Here is a 19,863-nt window from a genome sequence, read left to right as displayed (position 1 = left end):
AGAAGCAACAAACTATTAAATTTGTGACGGAATTGCCACTAACCAATATCGTAGTAGAGCAACACGTCACAGTACCCACTGATGTTTGTGCTTAATGTTGTTGTAAAGGATCCACTTTTCATCTCCCTTCACCATTCTGTCCAAAAGCAAATGTCCACATGCTGCTGCCTCTCCTGAGGTGTCAGTCACTCTGTGCATGAATACACAATGAACTGACTGCCCTATCCATTGATAGTATCATAGCCTCAGAGTACTTCGTAATTCAAGCATTGCACACACACACACACACACACACGAAGATGTTTTAGATTTGTTTTTATATAATAAGCAATTAACTTTTTATAATTTATGTATTAATATATCCATAATTTTTGTTTATGTTGCAATCATATATACAGGCAAGCATAATTTCTATTGAGCAAAGAAAATTGATCATAAACTCATTTATTATTTTTTCGTAAATTCAAAATAACATAAAATTCCCTTTGTTACTTTTAATACTCAAAACTGTTTTTTTAACACATATACTATCTTAGGATGCATATGTAACCCGGCCTTGCAGAAAACGACTTTACTTGTGGCATGACCTAATACAATGAGTTATTTAACAACTTTACATGTAACTTTGCTCATAACAGTACTACATATTAGAAATTTTATGTTGAGTGTATTTGTTGTAGCAGTTCCAGGTGTGACTCACCAAACGGAATTATATAAAAGTTATATTTTCTTCTACTCTGTCTGATTTGAGGGGATTTAAAAATTCCACTTAACTTAAAAAAAACTTAACTTTAGCCTTCACGCTATGATTTTTATGTTGCATGCATTAAAAGTTCCAGCAGATAAATGTTAATTAAAAAAAGAAAAATGTAAGGAAGTAACAATATGTATTGGGAAATAAAACACTTATTAAAATTAATAACCAACAATATGATAATTTTACAAGTGAGAGTTTCCACATACATTTTAAAAAACTAATTACAGAAAGAGAGAATTTTTGGACTTCTACAGTTAGCAGAAAGTTGTGATCAGATTATAGAAAAATAGATTGGTAAAATCCACTATGAACTTGGTGATAAATCCATGTGTAATTATTAGCACATTGATCAGTCCTAATCCTTCAATATGCATGCCTTTCAAAATTTCAGCTTAATGGCAAATGAGAACAAGAGTCACATTCAATGTATAAGTACATAAAGCATCAATAAAATCAGCTAGACAAAGAATTCAGTACAATTTATTTACAAAATGTCAAGGAAACTTTACAAATACATACATACACTGTTGCATACACTAACAAATTGGGTAGATACAAATCAGGATTCATGATAATTGATTACAAAAATATACTGATTACACATATAGCAAAAATACTTTGTTGCATCATTTGAAAAGCCTACGTATTGATTAATACTGTAAAAAAAACAATTAAAATTCATCATCAAAATATTCCTACATATTTACTGCATTTTCATAACTAATACGTTTTTTTTTAAAAGAAAAGGAAATACTTGTACATGCATCAAAATTAATAAATATATTTTAAACTTAGCTCATCCATGTTCTTGTACATTATTACATTATTAATTATAGTAGTTTATGAAACAAACCTTGAAAAGAAACTTTAATGCAAAGGGCAATTTCCAGTTTCTTAAGTCAGAAATGTGTGAGCATGTTCACAAAAAATAAAAAAACTATCCAATTTATATCAAGAAATATGGTAATATCACATCACATGCATAAACATGCACAACTCAAGTCCAAACTTCACCTACAGCAGGATAAGCACACATTTGTGTCTATTTCCCCATACCTGTAATAAAGAAGATGAAACAATAATGAGACTGAGAAAAGTTTAAAGAAATACAATTACAATTCCCATATGCCAGAATGTACACTATCATTAAAATGCTACCTTGTACTATCAAACATTATAGCATATATGATGAAACAAAAAGTACAGAACATAAACAAAATTAAAGAAAAAATTATAACACCTTTAATAACACTGTTCAACAGTAAAAATGTAATTAAATGAAAGTAGTTGAATCTTATCAGTTTGATGATGCTGATAGTGAATATGGGAATGAAAGTTAGCTCTAATTTTCATTTTACACAGGGTGGTTAAAAATGAGGGAAAATTTGCATCAATATACAAAATTACTACTTTAGGTTGGCAACACTGCATGAAATTTCAGTCAGATTTTATTGGTTACTTGGTTCATTTTCTTCACAAAAACAACAGAAAATACCATTCATTAGAAATAGAAAAAGCTACTACAGTATTCCTAATCAGAGTTCAAGATAAAACCTAGGCACTGCATGTTGTTCCTGTTCCCCGAGTATTCAAGGAAATTAGATTAGTGTGAAAGGATATTCAATTCCCCTTGCAGTGCACATCATTTGGAAAGGACAAACTGGCAACAAATGAGATTGCCCCTGTTCCTCTTAACTAGAGGAACCACTGTTCATGCAGTGTTGCCAACCTAAAGTAGTAATTTTGTATATTGATGCAAATTTTCCCTCATTTTTAACCACCCTGTGTAAAATTAGAGCTAATTTTCATTCCCATATTCACTATCAGCATCATCAAACTGATAAGATTCAACTACTTTCATTTAATTACATGACTACCATGCTCAAGGTCCCGGGTTCGATCCCCGGCCGGTTCAAATCCGGGAACTTTTCTAACGGTGGAAGCGGCCCCGGCGCACACCCAGCGTCGAATAACATGGGTACCTGGGGGAAACCCTGGGGGGTAAAGGTGGTCAGGGGCGTGATGCTGATCACATCACCCCCACTCACGACCGGATCAAGAAAGTGTGGGGCGTTACCCCCACACCCCCTATACGCCTTCATGGCGTGGTGCTATGCACAGGGGAACACTTTACCTTTACCTTTTTACCTGTTCCTCTTAACTAGATTATAGACTCTCAACTATAAAGGTGGAATTTATTCCATGGAAATGTATCCCAATCAACTGATGTAAATAGAAAAGGTTCACTTCCTTCTTCGCTAGGGCTGAGCCGATACCACTTTGAACAGATACCGATGCCGATACTCTCACCGATACTGATACTTGTATAATTCCAATTTAAAATAACAAAGGCTAGTTATTACATATGTGTGTGTGTGTTTAGTATTGTTACATTTTGTAGATATGTCTTTTTGACAAGGGGCGATGAATAAATTAACCCACCAAACGATGCTCTCTTGCAACAATGCATCACAAATTTACAGATTTTTTATAGATCAGTGACAATCGATCAGATGTTTCAAATAGGAGAAAAATATTATGAGAAGCTAAGATCGAGGTGATCATGTCCCCCCCCCCCAATGTTGAAAAATTAGATCATGCCTCTTCAACCTCCTTTAAACTAAGGGATAATTGGCAATTTACCAGCCCCGGACATGATGTCTAAAAAGCTAACAGTAAAACTGTAATGTAAACCCTACCTTGTCTCTTTCTTGTCCTTTAACAAAGAGAATAATAAATAATAAACAAAATGTAAGGAGAGAATGATAACTTGGCAGTCTCTTGCTTTAACAGGGTGGGCCATATTGATGGGACACATTTATATTTATATTACTGCGAGCAATAACTGTCGTGCATGTTTTAAAAATAGCTTAATAGGAAGTGTAAGGATGGGAGTTACTGTTACATGTTTCTTTCATTGTTGCAGGGAATCATCGTGATGTGGACAGCAGTTGAAATTTCGTACATCGTGGAGGCATTCTTCAGTAGCAGAAGCTCCATCATCACAGCACAAAGACGTTTTAGACATAATTTCAAGAAACGGGTAGCACCATCCTGAAAGGTCATAATGCATGCAGTTCACAACTTTAGTGAGACCGGGACAAGATACGGTCCCCTGGGAGACCTCTATCGTCTTGTAGTGCAATAAACATTGAATGTCCAATGCCATTGACCTAAGTCCAAAGAAGTCAACTCTGCAATTGTGTCAGCAACTTCATATTCCACGGACCAGTGTGCGGCGAATCCTCAAAAAGGATTTGGAACTGTCTCCGTACAAGCTACAGGTGGTGTAAATTGTTCGACCAAGATAAGGTTCACAGAACCACATTCTGTAATTGGTTAATCAGCAAAGGTGATGAATTTGTGCAACACTTGATCACCTCAGATGAAGCACATTTCCACCTGAGTGGGTATGTTAATAAACAAAACTGTCTAATCTGGGCAAGACAAAATCTACAACTGTAGCATTAAGAGCCATTGTACAGTGCCAAGGTTACTGTGTGGTGTGCAGTGTTATACCTGTGTGATAGGCCCCCATTTTTATGAGGACGAACAGAATGCCACTGTCACAGTCACCGCTGAGCGGTACAACACGATGCTACGAACATTCTTCATACCCGAAATGAGACGGATTGGCCTAAGGGACATGTGGCTGCAGCAGGATGGTGCCATTAGTCATACAGCAGTAGTGTCAATGACAACCCTTCGACGACACTTCCCGGGACTGCTCATCCCGAGATTCGGTGATGTCCATTGGCCATCCACATCCCCGGATCTAACTCTACCGGACTACTTCCTGTGGGGTTAACTAAAGGACAAAGTGTACACCACAAGGCCCACTACAATCAATGAACACTGAAGGACAACATCCGAAGGGAGATAGCAGCCAACCCAGCCGAAACCCTGCGCAAAACTATGCTGAACATGATTGTTAGAGCCAAAGAATTTTCTCGTCAAGGTGGTGTCCATCTCAGGGATGTAATCTTCAAACACTGAACACAGTGCAAAACTCCCATCCTTTAGCAGTGTTTTCAATATGCTCCACATATGCATTTGAAATGTGTCCCATCAATATGGCCCATCCCGCATATCAGGTGATTGATTTCAGTACAGTGATATTCAGACTTGACTTTGCATTCAACATATATACTTTCGGCAAATGATTTCTAAAAAAGTATTAAATGCTTAGTACTATCCCTTGGAGTGGAAGGAAATCCAAACCCACCACTACACTTTCCAGAAAGTAAGTGCCATCAACTGTCGTTCAAATAAAATTTCTCTTACCGTGTTCCCTGTGACGAAACACGCCTGTTGAAACCCAGTTATGCAGGCAGGGACAACCAAAGTCTAAAGTTGGAAAGGAAAAGGGGGATTAACCCAGGTATTGGAATGTCTAGGAATATGCTATGTACTATGTCTGAGACACATGCACCACTCACATGGGTGATGACTGTTTTGACTGCAGGAGGTCTCTAAACAACACACCAGGTGCCTCGTGGCTACCAGGACCTCATTGGGAATATTGTGACACGAGACCACATCTGTAGGAACAAAGCCTGGTCGATTTCGAAGGAACTCCTATGGGGATAATTTCTCGTTACCCTTAATTTGCAAGATACTTGACCGCGAGTCTTATCTGCGTATGGATCTTTGTCACGTACTTGCTGTTCACAGAACTTTAGTCCATGTTCAATTAACAACTGCACAAATACGTATTTTTCATTTTTCTTCAAAGCCAAATGTAAGTTGGAAAAGGTCAACGAACCTTTGAAAAGAAACAAATGTTGGTTTTGGCTATGCTTCTAGCGACTCAAAAACAATGGTATCGGCTGGTAACAGTGAAAAAATTTCAGTCGTTACTTACCGATACCGATACATCGGTATCGGCTCAGCCCTATTCTTCACCCTTGTAGCATGGATGAAAGTAGAAGTGATTCTTGGAAGTGATGGTACTCCATGTTGAATATGAAATTCCTTCAATTTCAATTAGGTATATATATTTGTCGTGAAGAAACCCTATGGGAATATGTAACATCTCCTTGAAGTCATCAAATATGGTGACTACCAGGGACAGAGTTATGGTGTATCTACACTCTTAACAGGCATGCAACTAGGGTATACATACTAAACATTATCAATTATTTGTTAGGAATAAAAATTTTTAAGATTTTTTTTTATATAGTAGTTATTGGAGAAAAATCAACAAACCACAGTGATATCTTAGGTGAGATGCTGCCATGTTATGAAAGAGTTGTCCCGAAAATCCAGTTCTTTCACATCATTTTCAATTCGAAAAGTGTTCTCTCATGTTACCTTGTATCAGATGTGCTAAATATTATACATATCTGGCAAAATTGTGTTAAAGGATTCAGGTGAAAACAGGTTGATATTGAAGATAGATGTGTTGGTTATTATCTTCTTAATATTAAATGATGTAAAAGAAACAAATTTTTAAAATATATTTGTAAAAAATAACTGGATATTTCAAAATAATGATGATTTTACCTGTATCTATAATAATCCAAACATTATTTTATGAATATATTGTTTTATAATGAAATTCATGTTTTGATATTATTATGAGCCAGTATTTCTGAAACAAGAGCTAAGTTGTATGTCCCTTTATGTTCATATTTCATCTAAAATAACCTAATCTTCAAATGAATGTAAAATACCTAAATTAAAGGCATTTACAATTTTTGGACAAACTTTGTTGAACAATGTAATCTTCTGGCTTTTTTGAATGGATGTTTTGTACCCAATAAAAAGAAGGTTTTAGAGAAAAAAAGGAGGAAATTTTGGCTTTTTCACAATTGCAGCTAAACAATTTCACTTCAGTGTTAGTCAACAGTTTAGAGATTCATAATGTCATATTTTGGAATTAGCTAAATAATTTTACATGGTGTAGCAGCAAAAGGGACATATCTGCAATTTCTTCTATGGGGTGTTCATAAAATCATGCAACCAAGATTTTAAATGCACGTAACATTTGTACAAAAAGTGATAAAGACATGAAACTTACACTTCACTTATTTCCATGTGAAATATTAACCTAGAAAATCGTGCTGTACATGAATGCTCGGTATGGGGAAAAGTTACAAAAGTTTTTGTATGAAGTGAAAAATAAACGGATAAGAGACAGCTGTGGAGTCGCTTTTAAAAATTTTCGATGTGTATGGATGGTCTCTGTGGATATTTACTCAACTTATAAAAGAACGATAAATTATTACACATTACAGATGATTTATGGCTAGGTTATTGTTTAAAAAAATACTTTTCTTAATTACAAGATGTACTGGTAACATTGGTCGTGTCAGAGGCCAGTATCAGGTGTGCTCGACATCTGGCTATGTTATTCAGTCAGTGTCCAGATGAAATAAAAGATTTGAAATTTATCATACAAAAAATAGGTAGGTTAGGTTTCTTGAAAGGTGAATTTCAATTAAAATATATATATATATACTTCATGATGGATGCAGTAAATGCAGTTTAAAATTACTTATGTGAAATTTTGAAATTTCGTATTTCCCCAAATTGGACTCCAGACTCCGTATCCTTAGTGAAATTAATAGGATTTAACTATTAAATTGTGCAACGTGGAAATACGAAATTTCAAAATTTCACATAAGTAAAACATACTTCGTTATGAATATGCCCTAATTAACCCCATAAATCATATATAATGCTTAAAAATTTATTGTTATTTTATCAATTCTTTCAATACCCAGACACCATCAATAGACATCGAAAATTTTGCAAGGGACTCCACAGCTGTCTTTTATCCATGCTTGTTTCACTTCATACAAAATCTTTTTCACCTTAGTAACTTGTTCCCCATCTGAACATTTATGTACAGCACAATTTTTGAGTTTGTTTTAAAAGATATCTACATGGACAAAATTAATGTTTCTATTGCTTATTTTACAATTTTTTTTTCCCCAAGCTGAAGGGGATTATCAAGGGGACCCGTTTTGAAGGTGTGGAGGCCATCAAGAATGCTGTAACGACGGAGCTGCGGAACATCCGAGAAGAATCCTACCAGCAGTGCATAGATACATACCAGAGAAGGATGGAAAAGTGTGTTAGAATGAAGTGGGATTACTAGAGGCACATATTTTTGGTAAATAAAAAAGCAAAATTTCGGTATAAAAACTGAGTCAATTTCGGGTTCAAAAGCGGTAAATAAAATAAAATATCGGTGTTATAGCGGTGAATAATCACATAAAAAATGCTATATTAAATGACATTTTGGTTTTAAAATTGTGAATATAATCCTAAATTTGATTTAAAAACTACACTTATTCCACAGAATTAACATTTCACTTCTAATAGCCCATTTATGTAGTTATCCGAGTATTAAGTTTATTTCTGTGTAAAGGAGTCAATTTTTGTTTCTCCAATATTAACAGCAGAATTAATCAATTTTCCGGGAATTGCATAACTCTCAGGATAATTCAGACCTTAGAAGGTGTCGCGTCGGTGAATAAACCCTAAATTTCGTGTTTAAGAGTATATTTCGCATTTTGCAGTTCATTTCGCATTATTTCGTGACAAAACATGGTCACAAAATGCATCTAACACCTTTCAAAAACATTAAAAATTAACACTACAATGTGTTTTTTCAAATTTCGTTTTTTCGTCAAAAACGAAATATGCATGCCCCTAGGGATTACTTTGACAGGGACACCATGTACTTTGTCATTTGGCATAGAAGTAAATTGTCAGTGACACCAGCCCCGTTACTTTTCAGACAAACCTTGTATTCCCCCATAATAGTATACCCCTGAAAGAAACACCCTGTCAATATGAAGTTATCATGTTCCTGCAATATACTTTTAATAATAAACACAAACAACTGTGACTGAAATAAAAGTGTGTGTGTGTGAAATGCATACTTTTAAGTTGAGATTCATTGTTGTAATTCAAACTTGAATTACTTTTAGTTTTATTTAATCCAGTCAGTATTTTTAGGTGTATTTTATTTCCATATTTAGAGAAAAAGTTAAATTTGGCCTCTAAATGGGTTTTCATATCTGTACACATTTCCCCTTCCCAGACAGTAATGACTAGAGCCCGGATTTCAATGCACAAACAAACAGCAAAATATGCATGCAAATATGCACGAAAAATATCAAAAATATGCACTAAGATATGCATGAACAATTATTTATTTTCCAAACATCTTACCTTAATGACCTCTGTTGAAATGAACTATGAACGTCTTCCTTAGGTTTTCTTCTGTAAACCCTCTGCGTTTATCAGTGAGAAACGTTTTGTAGATCGAGAAGTTCCTTTCTGGTGCATGTGAGACACACCAAACTTCCTCCTGTGTTAGGTCCTCTTGCAAGTGCACATTTTCACCATTCAGTACATTTGCAATGTCACAGATTGTTCTGTACCCGGGATTTTTGTCTAATACTTGGCGAAGTTTTTCTGACGCTATTTTGGCGACACCGTGAGTTTCACTGGACAAAGTTTGCGATACTTTGCCCAACAAGGAGAGTGAATGCTGCAAAGGATTATTACGGGACTCTGTGTAATAATTGCAGGTATACTCGAGAAGTGGTTGTGTATGTACTTAATTTCGTTCTCAATGCCACTTCTAGAGAAATATTTCTGTGACACACAAATAGCGGCTGCGTCTTCTGGTTTTAGTGAGTCTATGACCACCTTCACTTCATTGAAATTTTCTGCATAATACGACACAGCTTCTAGCCACGAGCCCCATCGTGTTAATACCGGTTGCGGAGGTAACGGAACATTTTTCGCCAGTTCGCGAAAGAGCTTTCACAAATACTTTCTTTACATTTGATACAAGTGCGTCTACTTCCGGGTATTGGTATCTGATTATTTCTGCTACGCGATGAAGACCGTGTGAAAGACAAGTCAGTTGGACTAATTTAGGATACAACACTTTCAAACCAGATGCTGCTTTGACAATGTACGGGGCCGCGTCAGTAACAAACAGTAGCACATTGTCATACTGGATGTGATCTGGCCACAACAAAGTTAACGAATCGTTAAAGAATTTGGCAATTGTGGAATGATTCACTTTCTCAAACACCTCGATATTCAGTAAGTAGGGTTTACCACTCGCCTTCATTGCACCAACAACAGCATTGCAAACACAACGTCCTGCCACGTCAATAGTCTCATCGATAGACACCCATATTTTCTCGTGCTTCAACGCTTCCCGAATTTCTCCCATGACCTCATTAAAACAAGCAGGCACATAGTTTCTATGTAGCGTTCATTCATCTGGCATTTTCTTTCCCATGTACTTTTCAAGGAAACCTCGTATGGGCATTGCTCAGTTTCCACAAACGAATATTAGCACTCACAAACGCAGAACACAGAATGTATCACTTACTGTACATTCAGATGTTGAATTAATGGATCCGGTAGTAAGCAGTTGTTGTGTACTGCGCGATCTTCTTTGAAGGGCTTCCCTGTGTCTTGCTGTATTGACATGTTGAGTAACTTGAAATTTCTTTTCTGATGAAACTCTTTTTTTCGCACACCACACAGAACAAAACTGACCCATCTTCTGTAAGTACACTACTTCCAAATTCTTGTACGTATTTACGCAACAATACCACCTTACTTGATTTTTCAGGTGGCATGTTTAACACAACACAAAATAACACACGTTCGCTGAACTCCTTTGATACTGACAGCAGAAACCCTTTCCACATAGTTGCCAAGTCACGAGAAAGGCTTCACGCTAGTTGACAGTTGTAAAAGCATCAGAAGGTGCTAGATCGCTCTTGTTTAAAAAGCACTACATAAAATTCTAAAAAAAACTTTAAAAGTTATAATGTATATTGTATATTAAATTGGTATGTTCGCCATTCGGTTATCGCCGTGCAGTCGAAAGTGAATTTACCAAAAATTGTGGGCAACAAGTTCAATGCTAATATCTCTTGATAGGCTATGAAATATGGTAGTATGTAGCAATAAAATTCGAAATATGCCTTATCCTGCAAAGTTGAAGAAATATGCATGCAAAACCAAATTCACTCTTAATATGCACTTATATGTGCTATCATATGCGTCTCAAAAGACTCTTTACAAGTTCGTCGGAAAGAAAAAATATTTTCCATAAGATTTTGCATGCTACATGAAACATGCATTTTGCATAGAAATCCGGGCTCTAGTAATGACTAATCATAGACCTGACTTCACAAATGGAAAGAAATAACCAAAGGTAGCTAAAAGATAGATGTGTGTGTAGATGAGCATAGGCACCCCATTTACTGACTGGATTGATAGGAATAGCGAGTGTATAGAAAGAAATCATCTGTAAGTTCAGTCCTACTTTTCTATTTCATTCCTGGATAACATAGTTTAATTCGTGGTGATCTGTCAAATATCTTGACTGACGTGCAAGGTATTACATGATGTGATCTGTCTGTGCAAGAGTTCATCTATTTCATAATCATGAAAGAAACATCCAAATGCACTTGCTAAATAAGTTAGATGTAACCAAAGAGATTAAAAATGTTAAACACCCATTTTCTATTACTAGATACCACAATAATAATATTTATTAGCACTACCATTCCTAGCAATAGTAAATTTTATTATGATTATTAGTAGACTGATTCCACATCAAATCAGCAAAAAAAAAAAAAAAAAAAAATGAAATGCAACACACCGATTCAGATTTTAATGAAACTTGGTACATTTGTTAATACTAACAAGGTATGAACACATGCAAAATTTTTCTTCTCTAGACTTCATAGTTACTGAGAAACAGGAGGCTAAAGTTTCAGAATTTTGCACGCATTATCATTGCCGAGGACATGGTGATGGCCCGCAGTCCTTAACAGAAAAAGTTATTTCTCTGGGTCAAATTGACATATCACTTTGAATTTTTTTTCTAAGTTCATAGATATATGTGTATTCCATTTAAAAAGTTGTCACCAAGATTATTTTGCACTGAGAGTCTGAAAAAAATAATGTATTTTAAATAATGTTGATTTTTGGCATCAATGTCTGAAAAACTAAAATTGCATAATCACTAAAAGACACTGAAGTTATCAGCCAATTATATTTACAGATTGAAGCTTAAAGTATGTTCTAAAAGGCTATAAAATAAAATTAGTGGCTTTCTCACTGCTTCTATTAATAAATCTTCATTAAAACCAATTTTATGTACATTCATATCGGTTATTCCATGCCAAATCATCACAAAATAAATGAACTTTTCAACCCGACCTTTTGCACATGTTCATGAAATTTGTTAAGATGGTAGAAGACATAAAGTAACTTACATATGTAAAATTTTAGCCCTCAGTGAAATACACATACATCAATTTTAGTTTTTCAGACGTTGATGCTAAAAATCAACACTATTTAAAATACATTATTTTTTCTGACTCTCAGTGAAAAAGAATCTTGGTGACAACTTTTTAAATAGAATACACATATATCTATAAACTTAGAAAAAAATTCAAAGTGATATGTCAATTTGACCCAGAGAAATAACTTTTTCTGTTAAGCACTGCGGGCAATCATCATGTTCTCGGCAATGATCGATACGTGCAAAATTCTGAAACTTTAGCCTCCTGTTTCTCAGTAACTATGAAGTCTAGAGAAGAAAATTTTTGCACGTGTTCATGCCTTGTTAGTATTAACAAATACACCAAGTTTCATTAAAATCTGAATCGGTGGGTGATTTGACGTGGAATCAGTCAGTAGAGTTTTTGTAAGACAATACTAAAAAAAATCATAAATTTGTACTGCAAAACAACAAAACACTATAAAAACTTTGTTTCAACATATTTTTACTCAATATTGTGATTTTTAGTGCAAAAACAAAAATTTTGTATAATTCTAAGGCCTACAATTTTTTAGGATAGACACTTACATTTTGAGTTATTTTTATAAAAGAGTAATCTAGTAGTGCATTGCACGAAAATTTCATAATTGTATATCATATTTACATGAACTAAAAACAAAACAATTTTATTGCTGGATAGGTTAAATTACATCATCTTCTTCTTCTTCTTCTTAAAGCTAAGGAAAAAAGAACATTGGTTTCTTATTACCATTAAAAGGTTGAATATGTGAAGTATGAGTGTCATGGTTTGGTTGAACCAGGGTTTCTTGATTATGAAATTCACTGACATACCCAGGTTTTCCAGTCAAAGACTGCAATTTTTCCAGACATGTTTATCATCATGATTTTTGCTGTTGAACCTCGTGTTTTTCAATTAAAATATGTTTTTTAGTCATTTTGAAGGAAACCTATGAAATGGAAAGGAATATTTTTTTAATTTATTGAAAGTGATACATATTTCAGAAATTCAGAATTTGAATGGGGCCGGTGACCGACCATAGACCCTAAACAATTATTTATATATATACGCCAGCCATACCATATTGTTCTCTCATGAACTGGGATCGAATATGAGACAGTAACGTATTCACAGATACGCTTATACTCGCTTATCCAACTGCCCCTAGTTAGGGCCAGAGGTACCTACATTTTACATAAATCACTGAACCCAATTTATATTCATAGCATAGTCCACATCGATTCAGGCAGGGATGTTACCTTCATAGTCTCAAATGTTATTGAATTAAACATATGTTGAAATTCAGGACAAAGTAAGAAACCTGTATTTTTTTTTTGTTTTGTCCAAAAAAGTTCCTGGCCCTAGATACAGGCTGCCAAAGATGGCACTTCGGGCATCATTCTCACGTGCGATTTTCGGCAAAATATTAAAATGCTCTATCTCTGGAACGGTTCAAGATATTTTGTTGCTGTTTTTTGTATTTGAAAGAGAATAAGTTTCTGATTAAAATGATAACCTCCATTTGGAAATATATGTCCAAGTTCTCTTGCTGTAGCCTTCTGATTTTTTTTTAAAAAAAATCAAAAATAATATTTTTTTCAAAAATTTTGATTTTTTTGCTGTTGATCAGTATGATACTGTACTACATTATCTGAAAAGGAGAACTTCCACTTTTGAGTTTAACAGGTTTTATAAACAATTGAAAATTTTGCCATACATTAAACCAGTTTCCATTACCACATTCTCACATATTGGTCTCATGAAATCAAAATCTACTCTTATTTGACATGGCATTTTAATTCTGCATAAAGATAAGTAACAGACACAGCTTTCAAAACATATTAAAGCTTCCAAAATATATGTGCAAGTTCCAAAACATATTACAGGTCCCAAAGCATACCACTTCTGTGCACTCTGCTTAGAACTGAAATTACCAATTCAATGAACTAAAAATTTGTTCAACTGCATCAGTATCTTCCTCTGATATTGAGTGATGCCTTCCTGTGGGTGCCCCAATAGGAACTGGGGCACCCACAATCTTTAAAACATTGCAAATTGGAAGTGATTTCTGATGGTGCCACTAGTCACTTCAAAAATTGTTACCAACTGTTTGAATTGACTAAGTCGCTAGTGCTAATGGAGTGGGTATACAGTGCTTCTGGTCATGGGAAGGGGCCTTGCGATGGTGTAGGAGGCCTGCTGAAGTACCACGCTACAAAACATAATCTTTCCAGCCCAAGTACAGCTGCAATTCAGAATGCCGAGGATTTTACAAGAGTGGTGAAGTCATACACATCAACAGCCCTCATCCTGCTGCCCAAAGAGGAAGTTCATGAATTCCACCAGCAGAAAATAGAAGAATGGTCCAACCACACTACCAGTGTGAAAGGAATTCAGAAGACACATGTCTGGACTCACAGTGATGGGCGAACCTATATTGCACAAACTTTAAAGAAGCAAGAAAGAAGAAATTTCATTTGTCCAACCAAGATCTCAAAAAGGGCAGGAGAATATTCAGATTCACAACATACAAAGAGGGATGTTTGTGGCCTGTGTGTATGACTGTGACTGGTGGAGTGTACAGGTTATAGATATCAGTTGTGAGTTAAATGAAATCATCGTGAACTTTATGCTACCACATGGACCAGCTGCTGGATATAGATTTCCAGCTGCAAGACAGCAACACTACCACCGGTGCTCGCTTCTAATTTGCGATGTTTTCAAGATTGTGGGTGCCCCAGTTTCTATTGGGGCACCCACAGGAAGGCATCACCCAATATCAAAGGAAGATACTGATGCAGTTGAACAAATTTTTAGTTTATTGAATTGGTAATTTCAGTTCTAAGCAGAGTGCACAGAAGTGGTATGCTTTGGAACCTGTAATATGTTTTGGAACTTGCACATATATTTTGGAAGCTTTAATATGTTTTGAAAGCTGTGTCTGTTACTTATCTTTATGCAGAATTAAAATGCCATGTCAAATAAGAGTAGATTTTGATTTCATGAGACCAATATGTGAGAATGTGGTAATGGAAACTGGTTTAATGTATGGCAAAATTTTCAATTGTTTATAAAACCTGTTAAACTCAAAAGTGGAAGTTCTCCTTTTCAGATAATGTAGTACAGTATCATACTGATCAACAGCAAAAAAATCAAAATTTTTGAAAAAAATATTATTTTTGATTTTTTTTAAAAAAAAAATCAGAAGGCTACAGCAAGAGAACTTGGACATATATTTCCAAATGGAGGTTATCATTTTAATCAGAAACTTATTCTCTTTCAAATACAAAAAACAGCAACAAAATATCTTGAACCGTTCCAGAGATAGAGTATTTTAATATTTTGCCGAAAATCGCACGTGAGAATGATGCCCGAAGTGCCATCTTTGGCAGCCTGTATCTAGGGCCAGGAACTTTTTTTGGACAAAACAAAAAAATACAGGTTTCTTACTTTGTCCTGAACTTTAACATACGTTTAATTCAATAACGTCTCAGACTATGAAGGTAAGATTTTTTCTTTGCCTGCCTGAATTGATATGGACTATGCCTCATTTTAATACCTTTAAGACTGAGGTTGGCACTACGCAAATGGTAGTAGCTTTGCCTCCAAGATATTCCTCCTCACACCGTTCAAGCAAAAAAAGCCCCCATATCTCGCCTCTCTTCAGACTTTTATTTTACCTTTGCTCGAGAGCGCTCGAAAATTTCCACTGACGGGAATGTCTTACTCCTAATTCTTTGGCCATTACCGTTCTGAATCCTGAATGACAATATGTTACGATGTAATGTACTCTGCAATGTCAAAACTACGACAGGCTTTCATATGATGCACAATCTTCATAAACAATGCGAAAATTTCAACTTTCTAGCAGATTTACTATGCAATTCCTACATATAACAAAAAATTCTCCAACACAAACAGCCTTTTCTACAACACTATATATCGCTTTCTGCACTATTCATGTTATTTATTTTCTTCTTGTACTAAAATGTGAATGACAATAAGACCAAGATCTATAAAATCATAGATGATAACTTCTTCACCTCTTTCTGATAATTATGATCATATTGTCAACCTACTTAAGTTATCAATCAGTAAAACTGGACTACAACTTTTACTTTTATATTCTATCTAAACCATAGTATAAAAAGTGATAATTACATGTATTAACTAGCTGTTTCATTTAGTGCAACATAAGGAATGATCTTAAAGTTATGCGAATTAAATATTTACAATGAGGAAATAAACTAGTTGATCAGATTGCTTGTGAACGGGTCGCAGACGAAGGGCTAAAATCCACAGAACGAGTTTCCTTTACAGACGGAACAAAGTAGTGAGTCACTTTGTTTTTTACTCCGTACCCATCCAGTGTGACATCAACCACAGACAGTTACATGAAATTATGCTCTTCAAGGCAAAAAGTATTACTTTCTCTTTGGTTCAAGGAGTATACAGTTATTGCAGATCCACAACCAATGAACTGTCCGAAAACCAACCTGCTCCACTTCACGTATCAGAAGAGAATGGGTTCCATATGGGTGTGTTCTGGAACAAAGGACATTTCCTCAACACACACAAAACTAAAGCAATATTTCTTCCGCAAGAAATTCTGAGAATGGCTGGTGCTGCAGGTTTCGTCTTCAGTAGCTTATTCTCAAAGGAAAAATCTCACGGCTCTCCAAATCCTGGTCTTGAACAGGTTCACAAGAATGAGTTGTAAAATGAATGGACGATTGTATGAATCTAAGAACCTAGATCAGAGAGTAAATTAATGTAGAATCGAAATGCAAAGGAACCCTAATTTTGTACGTAACAGATGTTTCTGAACTGAATCTTTCGGGGGGAGTGGAATCACAAGAACCAAATTTGGAAGTTGAAATGAACCACTTGTTCATTTTGTAACTGGTTCTCTTGCAGACTCCAAAATGCACGTAAATTCCAGACAATCTGCAAAATTCCCTGAGAAGCCAAATTCCCTGACAATTAACAGTTTTCAACCCTCGTTGAACTGACGTGGAACGAAAAAATACTTGAAGGGCTTTTTTCTATTCCATACTGAGAAACAATCAAAACTGTACTTACAGTGGTAAAGAGCAAACTCTACAGAAGTCTTCACAACACTTGCTGCACTTCCTGATACATTCTTCACAAGCAGGTTTCTCACAAAATGAACATCGTGCAAATGCAACCGAACTTGTGTTACTGCAAGATGCACATGGAAGCTTTGGTTGTTTCTAAAATGGAAGTAGAGAAAAAGTATGAAATTAATGCATGCACACACAATAATTATTATGCAAATGTATCAGTCAATACCATATCTCCACAATCAAATATTCACAAGGTAAACTCATGTCAAGAAAACTACAGGGTGAGTCATAAGTCTCCATACAAATGGTGAAAACAGTGACTAATGTTTATTTTTCCTTTTCAGGCAGGTGAACCAATGAAAAGAGATGCCACTAACGAAGGAAGAACGGATTGACTTCATTCTGTTGGCTGGGACTGGTACCATCCGTCATGTAGCACGTACATTCAATGCAACACGCAGAACGCAGATAACTCATGACAGCGTGGCACCTGCGTTACCCTCCCTTCATCTGAGCTGTCTTTGGTCTTCCAGGCCTGCTTTCGTCGGCGACGGAACCTGTCCTTTTGAATTTCTTCATAAGTTTGGCCCAGCCAACAGAATGATGTCAATCCGTTCTTCCTTCGTTAGTGGCATCTCTTTTTATTGGTTCACCTGCCTGAAAAGGAAAAATAAACATTAGTCACAATTTTCACCATTTGTATGGAGACTTATGACTCACCCTGTAATTTATTATAACATAAAGACTTCTTCCAAAAAATTCATAACATAATGACCCATTTATTGTTGTCCATATTTAATAATTATATCATATTTTTATTATGACATTAAAAAAATTCTTACATCATGTGTCTGCAACATTCTTGTTAAAAACCACATTAAAGATTAAACAGCACGATAAAAGATACTTCAAAAGTCTGTCTAAGCTTTGCCATCAGTCCCAGAGTCATCGTTAGGGCTGGTTGAGAGATGGTGAGCAAGAAGCAGACTTCAGAATGAAGTTGACAAGACTTTTAAAGTGTTTTTTTATTGTGCAGTTTGTTTTGTATCGATTTAAACAATCATATTTTTAGTTTAACATTTCCTATAGACACTATTCTGTTCCTCCACTTCCATCACATTATAACACCATTAAGCCTTGTTTCCATGATATGAAAAACTAAATATGCTGACCAAGGCAGTAATGTATTTTATTAAAAACATAAACTAAACGTAACGTTTCAACCTTCTAGCAAGTTCCTCTTCAGACTCTATATCAAGTACAAATGTGGGGGACTGAAGTTAAACAAAGAATGGAAGAAGGTGTTAGAAAGAGTGGAAAGGACATGAGAGAAAGAGGAGAGGAGAAGGAAGAAAAATGAAGGAAAAAGAGCGTAAGATAAAAAGTCCAACCACATTCTATATGGAAGTAAATATGTTTAGCCTTTTAGGTGAAAGTAGTTGACAAGGGAAAGCCACCTGCTAGAAAGTTCCAGAACAACTTTCTAATAGTCTGGAGGGAGTAATGTTTGTGTATATATAATACCCTGTTTTTGTATCTTGTTACATTTGTATTTGATACAGAGTCTGAAGAAGACCTTGCTACAAGGTTGAAACGTTACGTTTAGTTTTCCATCACATCTTCCATGTTGGCCATTTGCACTGTTGCCAAGAGTACAAAATTTACTGTTGCTAGATTCAAATATGTTGTAATTTGTTTAACTCTGAAATGACTAATAATGTTGGTATTCTGTGTTTGTTGGTACCACTGCTTGACTGAATTTTTCGAATAGTGTGATATTCAGAGTTCTGGAACTAGCAATGGGAGTAAAACATATTGTTGCTGAGTTGAGATCATGGTAGTTACTATTATAAACTCCCATAGATCCATTCAGAACAAAGAACAATCTTCATAAAGTGCAAGTAAGTGTGTGCGTGCATGATATTTTGGATTATAATAAAGATTAAAAGGTAGGTAAGGTTTCCCCATGTGCTTTGCACCATGTCATGAGGCATATTTAGGGGGGGGGGGGATGTGGGCATAGGGCCCCACACATTCTATTGATCTCGGCCATGTTGGAGGTGATGTGATCAGCACCACATTCTGGCCACCTTTACCCTAAGGGGTTGCTTACAGAATACACATTTAGTTGAGGGTGGTCGAGTCCCAGAGTCACTTTAGGTGGGGACAAGGGAGGAAAAATTCTGACCTTAGATCAGCCACCCACCTGGGTATCCTGCTTGGCAGTCAGATGCGCTACCAACTAGACCACCATGGCTTCATAATCAAGAGTAGCATGAAATAGCTTCCCATTCATTTTAATTTATTTTGCATGATGGTTTTCATCTATGTACCACAGTAAGGATTGACTCAAGGACCCAGGATTACAATGGAGGGGGAGGTGGCATACCTTGCCTGTAGCCAAGAAGTAAATAACATGATGTTGTCACCGAGTATCCGAGTTAAGCCAACAGAGCTATGTGTACTCAGTCATTAATCATCCAGCATGGTATAAAAGGTGGCTGGAGCATTATCACAGGTTTTTGCCACACCACCATGGGGTTTACATGTCCTTCACTGTATCTGTAGTGAAAATCATCACATAATTCAGGAATTTTGGGAAAAAAGAAACATGATATCGAAGGTGAGTCTTTAAAGGTAATTTCCTGAAAATCTCAAGCAATTACCATCCACAGGGATAATGTAACAACCAATTTTCAGGAGCAATGCTTCTCAC

At 35.7% G+C, this 19,863-nt stretch overlaps 1 protein-coding gene across 1 annotated transcript in view; it reads right to left on the bottom strand.

The window, feature by feature from the left end:
- Window positions 1–951: 951 nt before the first annotated feature.
- LOC145986401 (apoptosis regulatory protein Siva-like) overlaps window positions 952–19,863 on the bottom strand; it is a 35,088-nt gene continuing 16,176 nt past the window's right edge. Inside the window, exons 3-4 of the mRNA XM_083120372.1 lie at window positions 17,143–17,294; window positions 952–1,813 (exon numbers count right to left, since the gene is read on the bottom strand). Of these exons, the coding sequence (XP_082976498.1) occupies window positions 1,768–1,813; window positions 17,143–17,294 (198 nt within the window). The 3' untranslated portion in view covers window positions 952–1,767. The remainder of the gene's footprint in view (window positions 1,814–17,142; window positions 17,295–19,863) is intronic.

This window comes from Lepisma saccharinum, chromosome 4 (assembly GCF_977018435.1).
Source record: "Lepisma saccharinum chromosome 4, izLepSacc3.1, whole genome shotgun sequence".
Taxonomy (NCBI): domain Eukaryota; kingdom Metazoa; phylum Arthropoda; class Insecta; order Zygentoma; family Lepismatidae; genus Lepisma; species Lepisma saccharinum.
Note: the sequence above shows the minus strand (reverse complement) of the source record. Positions and strands in the feature narration are given on the sequence as shown.